The following is a 9418-nucleotide window of genomic DNA, read 5'->3' as shown; positions in this document are numbered from 1 at the left end:
GTGTCTAGTATCCCTTTCCCATCTGGCAAACTCCTACTGCTCCATGATCTATCCTAAAATTCGCCATCACTGTAAAGTCTTTCTGACTCCCCATGGCAAAAGTTGTTGTTTCCCTTTCTAAGTTCCTATAATTTCATGCTCAATAGCAGCTGTATGAAGTTATGTCTGGATTCAAATTCTAGCTTTTGCCACTCAGTAATCATGTGCTATTTAACCTCTTTGAAGCTGACTCATCTTTAAAATGGGCGTATCGATATCAATCTCCAAGGACTGTTGCTGGGACTAAAGATATCAATATGTAGCGATTGGAGTGTCCTAGGCACTCAGATAATGTTAGTGTCGCTGCCTCTTCCCCAACCCATGCCACATTAGAATGAAGAATTGTTTTTACTCTTCTGTGTTCCTGGCACCTAGGTAGAACTTGGCATACCTCTGGCTCATGAAAAATGTTTGATAATGGATAAATATGGAAAAAGGGATATTGTGCTGATGGAGAAAAAAAAATTACCTGTAGTAAAGTTAGTGCACACAGGATTTGTTCCTCTGGTAAGCTATAAATTCCCAGAGGATAAGAGGCATATTGTGCAAATCTCTGTGTTATCCCTGCCATAACTTAACAAAAGGGCTTTGCTGGTGAGAATTTTTTATTTTTATTTTATTATTATTTTAAAAATATATTTCCTCCACTTTTAAAAAAATATTTTTTTTTGCTGATTTCAGAGAGAGGAAGGGAGAGGGGGCAGAGAGAGAGAGAGAGAGATCAATGCTGAGAGAGAGTCATTGATTGGCTGCCTCCTGCACGCCCCCCACTGGGGATCGAGCCTGCAACCCGGGCATGTGCCCTGACTGGGAATCGAACTGTGATCTTCAGGTTCATGGGTTGACACTCAACCACTGAACCATACCAGCCGGGCAAGGTGAAAATTTTTTAAAAAGCCATGAGATTAGAGAGCCCCAGGATGGGTGAATTTGGGCAACCCTTCCTCTGAAGTCAGTCTTATAAAGTATGTGGCCATCCTGCCCTCTGGAAATTGCAGATTTTTCTCAAAATGTCACTTAAATAGATCTTCCCTTTAAGAGCTATACCTAGAGCCCTGTTGAATCTTGAAAAAGTTTCCATATGTGAAATGTTTTGAGAAGCTCTTCTAAAATTCCTAAATAACAATTTATAAAATGGTGACCCAGGAGTTAAAAAACACAGTTTTCCCACTGTTCTTCATTTCTTTAAATGAGGAAATTGTTTTTTAAAAGCAACCATGTGTATTGCCATAACAGTATACTCATATTTATTAGGCAATTGACAAGAAAAACAACTTTTGGCACAAGAATGCCAATTTATTCTTTTTTGGACACATGAACACAAAATATCCCTGCAGGCCAAAAAAAATTACAAAATTTAAACCACCATCATCTTACCTCAATATGGGGCTACCACCCCTCCCTTAATAGTTTAGAAAGTACCTCGTATTGCTAGAGACATACATCCAGTCCAAATTTAATAAAATACATTTTGAAACATTACAGGTCTAACAATATAGAAACAAAAATTACACCATTAGTCAAATGAGCAAATGCAAACATTTTCAGCTACTAGACACAGAAAGAGCATGAACATGTCAATAGCAAGGGATAAGAAAATGGTAAATCAATAACAAGATCTTCCCTTTCATTTTACAAGGAAAAATCCTTGGAGTTGAAGCCATATTGATACAATGCCCTCAGCCTCCACTTTCTTAGAATGAAAGCAGAGTTACCGCCTTGCTATCGGGCAAGAAAATCTTACAGCACGTTAACAAAGGGTCGCTAGGGCAGGGTGGAGAGGGTGAGCCTTGTTAAACAGTGGATTACCCTTTCCCACAGGACGGGCAGGTAGCTGAGCCAGGTAGCTAAGCTCTGATATAGCATGGGCACCAGATCCTAAAATACAGACCATATAGAATATGTCTGCTTGTAAGTCATCACCTTTGGAAGCAGCATCTAGAATTTACAGTAAAAATGAGTAGGTTCTGCCTGCCTAGAACTAGCGGCATTAAGCCAGCTAGTTCTCTTTATAAATTGCTCAGGGTTCAACAACTAACAAAACATAACTGGTTCATCATTTGGATGTTCACCACTCTCTTAATGTCCCCGCACCTTGTCCCCAAATTGTTACTCTTTAGCATTGCTACATTTAAATCTTTCACACTACATGACAGTGCCTAAACAGGCTGCATTTAAAAAAACCAAGCATCCTACACCTACGTCTAGAGAATGCACACCTCCCATTGATTGACACATGCATAACGATTCAGTCAGTCCAGAGCGTTACAAATTCAAATTGTCAAGCCCAATTGAAACTACGCATTCAGACTTGCTTGCAATAGGATTGCGGCAACTCTGATTCTGCAGTGATTACTTCTTAAAGATTCATCCCTCAGCAAGTTTTTTTCAATAATCCCAGTTCTTCCATATTTCTTTCCTTTCGTCCAAAATGACAGCGTTGCACCATTAAAGGTACGGTTTTCCTATAAAAATAGGCCTCCCGGCGTTTCCTCCACCACCACACTCATTTGCCCCAGTGTGCTAGGACTGACTGAGGTCGTACAAACCGTAGAGTTCAAGGTCGAGCGTTTAGCCCAACTGCAGGCAAGTGAATCAGGGCTTCCAGGCACTCTGCCTTGCTCCCTGCTCCATTCATGCCAGGAGATGGTGAGAAGTGACGCTGCTTCTGTGCGTTAGAAACAAGCAAGCCCGAGGCACTCAAGTGCAGGTGTGGTGCCCGCTGGCCGGCCAGCCAGCCAGCCAGCCACCAAGAGTTCTTCACATCCAGGACTCCAGTGAGACCTCTTCCTAAAAAAAGTTTGTTTTTCCTCCTCTTGGGTCCAGGGTGGCCACGCTGACGGGTATTTTCTGTGCTCTCCCTGAACAAGTGTGAATAAAAGCAGTAGCCAGCCCCTCACCAACATGTCCTGATTTGTAGTATCCAAGTGAGGTATTTGCAAAAAAGGAAAATCTTAAGAAATTAACATCTGCCATTTCTTTCACCATGTGCCTCAATTACAGAGCTTGCTTTCATCTCACTGTACGCAGAGAATAAAGGATGTCTAACCCATCTTAATGCGCTACAGGAACTCGATACACATTATAAAACTCTCAGAGACCAGTCCCAGCAAACAGTGGTGGCGCCGCTGACCGACAGCACATAGAAATGTAAACTTCAATGTATTTACAAGCTTGTCTAAAAGACTGAAGGAAAACAGGGCTTTATATTGCTGGGATTTTGAGAAGGCTAGTTTAAAAGATTTGGACCAGCTAATGAGTTCAAGCAAACACCCTTCACCATCAGATCCAGTGTTTCCAGGCAGAGGCGGCAAACGCCGTTTACCACATTGTATCTATCTCTTCCCCCAGCACCTTCCTCATCCACGTGGAGTCTGGCTCTGGGCCTTTTATCCCCGTTTCCAGCTCTCACTCCTGAGGTTCCAGGAAAGAGAATTGCCTGTCAGTGAAATTGGGGCTGGGCAACACTGGCTGGAACTACCGAGACTCTATGTAACTGTTGTCCATTCACAAAGTATTATCTACACTAAATACAAAATACATTTCCCCCTACTTGGTAACTGATGCTTGCTTTAGATCGACTCCCTTTGTGTGGACAAGAAAGGAATTCCATCTCCCCGTGAATGGAATCCAGAATCTAAGAAAAATCAACCTTTGTATGCAGCTCTACTTTACTCAAAGGAAGGAAACCTCACCAAGTACATTACATTTCAGGTTGAAAGAGAAGCACAAAATTTGATTTGCACTGCGAGTAACTGTGTAAGTAACCTTGATTCCCAGGAAAATGTTTAAAATGCTGGTACATTTTTGCAAGTTGCAGCATCACTCAATGTACCTTAAGGATCGGCAAAGCCTATCCAGTAAGGAAGCATCCTGGTTCTAGCTTATTTCAAAACAAAGTGACAGGACACCAACTATGACTATAAAACAGATAAAAAATAATTCTTTAAAAACGCATGGAAATATATGTCTTTTCTGACTGATTTCAGAAATTGCCAGATTATGATCTATAAGAAATAGTTGATAAAATTATACACAAAATTTCATCTAGAAAAACTCATTGTCAGTGGGGGTGAGGGGAGTGAAGGGACCTTAAAAAATGCTTATTGCCAAAGTTAACTTTCTGTGAGAAAAGCTTAAAAATCATTTAGATCTGACAAACCACACAGCAGCATAAAATGGGCACTTTTGAGAAGTCTGAAATATACTAAAAGCTAATTGTTTTTCCAAAGGGGGAGGGGGGAAACATGGGTACTTTTGACCATGGCAGTGTTATCTGTCACTGTGACATGCATTACACCTGTTTGTATTACACATTCACAAGAGTCAACCAGATAAGAGAACTGCCTATTTGAATCTGGAGCCAAATATAGTGCAATTGCCTGGCAGCCTGTACTTACACCAGCACAAGTCTGTATAGATCAGTAAGATAAACTAGTAAAACTAATAAAACTCTGTAAAACTTTCAAAAAATTAATGCTCGTTAAAGGCATTTACAGTGGCGAAGTCAGAAATCTCCTTTAAAAAGTCTATGGACCCACACAATTAAATAGTTACGCTAAACTGAAGTAGACTGTTTGGTTTTCCTCTCCCACTGATGCACACATCCCGCTTGATGATACAGAAAAACGGAATAATCTTCTCTTGTAAGACTAGAAGGATGCGGTGAACACCGCAGCTAGCAAAATATTCCATAGAAATCTTTCTTGTGAAGTCCTTTAGAAAGTTCGGGCTGACCAGCCTTTGCACGTTGAGGTAAAAATTCAGTCCAGTGCATCAGAAAAGACAAGCTATGAGTATCTATTACTTTAAAAAAATGGCTCAATTTTGTTGATGCATCAGACAGTGCTGCGAAGTATTTATTCAGTGCAACTATTCCGAGCTGCTGGTAGGAGACAAACTGAAGTCAGCTTGGCTCTCTAGTACGCTGGTAGGCATGTGAAACGTTTTGAGGCTGCATGGGGTGCCAAATGGGTTGAGCTCTTCTGAGACGCTCAGGCAAAATACATTGTGTGCTGGGTATCATGGTGGATTTGCACAGCTTTAGCCAAGGCCTGAGGATCTCGGCCGTTGCTCTGTCCTGACACATGACTGCCTTCTGCACTGTAAAGAGAATAAAGAAAAAAAGAGACAAACAAAAAAACCCAGGTGTAATAAAAGACCATGTCAAACTTCACATGTTTCAAATAGCACAAGTAGTACTGGATACAAGATCTTAGGCTGGTCAGTGCCTACTTGTCTTTAGGCTTCGGTCAAATGCCATTTTCCCCAAAGAAATTTTCCCTGACTCCAAAGTTCAGATCAGTGCCACCTAGAACATACTTCCAAGGAACCCTCTACTTTTCTTTCATTTGAAAGAAACACAATTAAAATTAAATTAGTAATTGGATAATTATTTATTTCCCCACAAGGACATAAACTCCAAGAAAGCAGCAACTCTGTCTATCTTACTCACCACCAAATCTCTAGTAGCTGGCACATAGCATAGCCTCAATAACCATGTGTTGAATAAATGAATGGATTTATGTGCCTAGCACGGCGCTGGAACATAGTAGATACTCAGCAAATGTTATTATGCCACCAATTTCTTCTTCTCTTCTCCTCACTAGCTATATGACCTTGGACAAGTAACACCACCTTTGAACTTTGGTCTTTTAGGATAACAATAGCAACTTCTAAACAAACTTCTTAAGGGTACTGTGTGCTATAAAGGACTTGGTAAACTGTACATCGCCATTCCTCTTCTGACTTCTCTCACCCATTCACACCCAATTAACTGTTTAGTACTGTCTATTTAATCCCAGGAATAGCTTTTTACATTTAACAAAGGTAATCTTGCTCTAACATATTTTTCCAGCTTCATGCCTGCTGGTCCCCTTTCATATGTTTCAGCCAAAGAAAACTTGCTATTGTCCAAACATGTCACTTGCTTTTTCTTCTTTGTGTCCATTGTCCCCTCTGCCTGGAAAACCCTTTTCTCTTCTTTGTAGAGCCAAATCCTACCCATCCAGCCATGCAATCTTCTCAAACAGCCTTTCCTGTGATGTCCCACTGCATATTCACCGATTTTCCTTTGAGATAACTGTCAGTTCTATGTGTACCTGTATTGTCTCCCATACTGAAACAAAATCCCAGGAAATATGTCTTCCTCATTTAGTATTTTTAGTACTTAGCACAGTGCTGGGCACACAGTCAATATTAATAAATGTGTTCAATGAATGTATATTATGGAATGGAAGATACAAAGTCATAGCTGGGCATTTTTCATAGAGTATCTTTTCAACCCTTACAGAAATAGATCTGCAGTGGAATGTCTACTATTTAGCAGCTGAATTTGGATTTGGGGAAGAGCCCAGAAACTGCTACACTTCACAGATGGTCATTTGGAAAAGAAAATTACTGTAGGGAGCTTGTTTAGCTATTTAATAGTAACTCAGTAATGGGTCAAAATGTCTCATTCTCTTGAGATCCCTATTTGGGGGTGAGAATGGTATGACACACCTCTCCTACACACACACACCCAGGTTCACTCTAGTGCATTCTTCCAGACTGAACTGAAAGAAAAGTGAACTGGTTAAGACTTTCCCTTGTATGAAGTGGAACTCACAGGCCTGTGACTCTTCTGATTGGAGCCAGGGCACTGTGCTGGCCACCTTCTGAGGCTGCTCAGGACCTGAGCAGAACTGAAATGCATTTGGCTCTATAGGAAAACCACAGGGAACTCCAAGTTAGATTCCCTTCCTTGGGGGCCGACTTTAGACACACCATACAAGTAAGTATAAACAGGCCTGAACACTTCTTGGACCAAAAGTCCATTATAAGCTCTCAAAGGCACATGCAATTTTATTCACTGCTTGCAATTTAAACCTTAAAAGGAAGACTAACTCCTCCAAAAAGTTTTCTGTAGCAGCTCTTTTCTTTCTTTTTAACATGCTGCTAATATAGACAGAAAGAGATTTTCTTGTGCCTGAGAAACTTGCCTGTCATGATCTTTATCCACCAGATGATACCTTGCTCTGAATGCTACAAGCCGGGCATAATATGCAGGGGCTGGAATAGAGACCGAGCGAGTGCACCGCACGTAGGTGTGACATAGCTGGTAAGTCAGTAGCTGGAGCTCGTCTGCGGTGAAGCAGTTGTCATCCCACAAGACCTGGTAATGTGAAGGACGACTGGTTCCCTGGAGAGAGAGCTTTATGATTAATATATCCCTGACATGGGTTGACTACGTATTTACAATGAAATAAATTAAATCTTGCTATTTGGTCAATAGCAAGAACTGAGAGAAGAACTGAAATCTACTCCTTAAACTCAGAAGTATTCCTGCTTAGCACACCTACAAGCAGATACCCAGACCAAAAGATAACAGTTCTAGGATATGAGCATTAACAAAGTGAAACACGGTGACATGGTGAATATAATGACAAGTCTACTCAGGCTAGTTGCTGACTCTGCAAACATCTCCCTATCAAGTCAGAGATCTGGACCCGCTTCCAAGTTACCTGAATTCCCGCGTGACTACAGAGGTAAAAGTCGAACTCGGATGGATGCGTGATGGTGCTGTCCACGGTAGTGCCCGCTGGAACATTGCCGCTTTTACCCACCTACCAAAAAAAAAAAAAGTGTAATTAGTCACCAATATGACAAACTGAGCTCAGGCTATTTTTTTTTTCCTTTTATGTTAATTGGTCACAAGTTAGTAAGCTGCTCTTGCAAACCAGTTTAATTCAAGATGTTGAACTTTCATATACATACATATATATATGTATATATATATATGTATGTACCTTTATTGATTTCAGAGAGAGGAAGGGAGAGGGAGAGAGAGAAACATCAATGATGAGACAGTCACTGATCGGCTGCCTCCTGCACACCCCCTCCTGGGAATGGAGCCTGCAACCCGGGCCTGTGCCCTGACCAGGTATCGAACCGAGATCTCCTGGATCCTAGGTTGATGCTCAACCTCTGAGCCATGCCTGGCCGGGCAAGATACTGAACTTTCTATAACTTTCTCTTAGCCCAACCATTTCATCCATATGTATTTTCTCAAACAAATATACTCCATGGTTTCCCTAGGGAGATCCAGACAAAGAATTATTTTAACCAGTGGCTTTGGGCTAAATTTTTGTTCTCTATTTACAGATGATATGCTGGTATGTTCACAGAAGAAGACATTTAAGATGGGTAAGCTTCCTGAGGAAAATCACTTTTATTCCTTATTTGGGATTTTTAAAAAATCCATAACCTGCAGTAAAAGTTAAGCTGTAGAACTCTTTGAACTGCGGTTCAACAAAACTAATATTTTTAGGGGATCAAAAAAGAAGACACTGGCATACCCATTATCAGGAAGAGTGCACTGAAATGGGATCGGGAACCAGAGTTTCAGATCTAGGCCTAGCCTTCTAACTACCTTCCTTGAACAACACATAATATCTTTGGGCTTTGATCTAATCAGCTATAAAATTAGGTAATGATCTCTTACACTTTAAAAATTCTAATGTTCTTCTATGGCCAGAACTCTATAATCAGACTTCTAGAAAGGCAGAGGGAAGACTTCAGAAACATGTCTACAAGGAAAGAAATTAAATCTTGCTATTTGGTCCTAACTGGTTTGGCTCAGTGGTTAGAGTGCTGTTCCCCAGACTGAAAGGTCCCGGGTTCGATTCTGCCAAGGGCATGTACCTCGGTTGCAGGCTCGATCCCTGGCCCTGGTTGGGGAGCATGCAGAAGGCAACCAACTGATGTGTCTCTCTCACATTGATGTTTCTCTCCCTCTCTCCCTCCCACTCTCTCTTTCCCTTCTACTCTCTCTCTAAAAAGCAATGGAAAAATATCCTTGAGGAAAAAAAAATCTTGCTATTTGGTCAATTTTCATTCTCTTTTGCTGTACAGCAGGGTTCCATATGAGGAATTTTATTTAGCATGTAGGCACAAATTTGATGGGAGTTTATTTGGCACCATTCTACCTGTTGTTACCTTTAGGATCATACACCAATGCATATAAGTGCATCTATGAGTATAGAAAAGTCTCATTCCATCAAATTCAGATGTGAACTTGGGATCCTAGCTGAACAAGAGGCAATGTAACTGAGTTAAAATGGTTCTAGCACGGATTCCCAAAGTGTGCTCTATAGGAATATTAGTCCTGCAGGATATATTTGGGTGTTTTATGGTCAAATAAATTTGCGAAATACTGAGCTGAACCAAATTTAAACAGGCTTTTCCATTGTATGAATTCTTAGAACCTTTATTTAATAAGGTATAATCTTTAAGAGGGAGATGGAGTGTATACCATTTCCCAAACTTATTGGACCAGAGAATCTCTTTTTAAAAAAAATATCTTGGAATCTATAGATGAGAGCCTAAAGAGGTGATGCCC

The 9418-nt window shown here is 40.8% G+C and overlaps 1 protein-coding gene across 1 annotated transcript in view; it reads right to left on the bottom strand.

The window, feature by feature from the left end:
* Window positions 1-1310: 1310 nt before the first annotated feature.
* The window catches only part of AGO4 (argonaute RISC component 4), a 30128-nt gene continuing 22020 nt past the window's right edge, over window positions 1311-9418 (bottom strand). The window contains exons 16-18 of the mRNA XM_081143933.1: window positions 7542-7643; window positions 7020-7219; window positions 1311-5142 (exon numbers count right to left, since the gene is read on the bottom strand). Coding sequence (XP_081000059.1) covers window positions 5034-5142; window positions 7020-7219; window positions 7542-7643 — 411 coding nt within the window. The 3' untranslated portion in view covers window positions 1311-5033. The remainder of the gene's footprint in view (window positions 5143-7019; window positions 7220-7541; window positions 7644-9418) is intronic.

The sequence above is a fragment of the Miniopterus schreibersii genome (genome assembly GCF_964146895.1).
Source record: "Miniopterus schreibersii genome assembly, chromosome: 8".
Lineage (NCBI taxonomy): Eukaryota > Metazoa > Chordata > Mammalia > Chiroptera > Miniopteridae > Miniopterus > Miniopterus schreibersii.
This window is presented reverse-complemented; position numbering and strand designations above follow the sequence as displayed.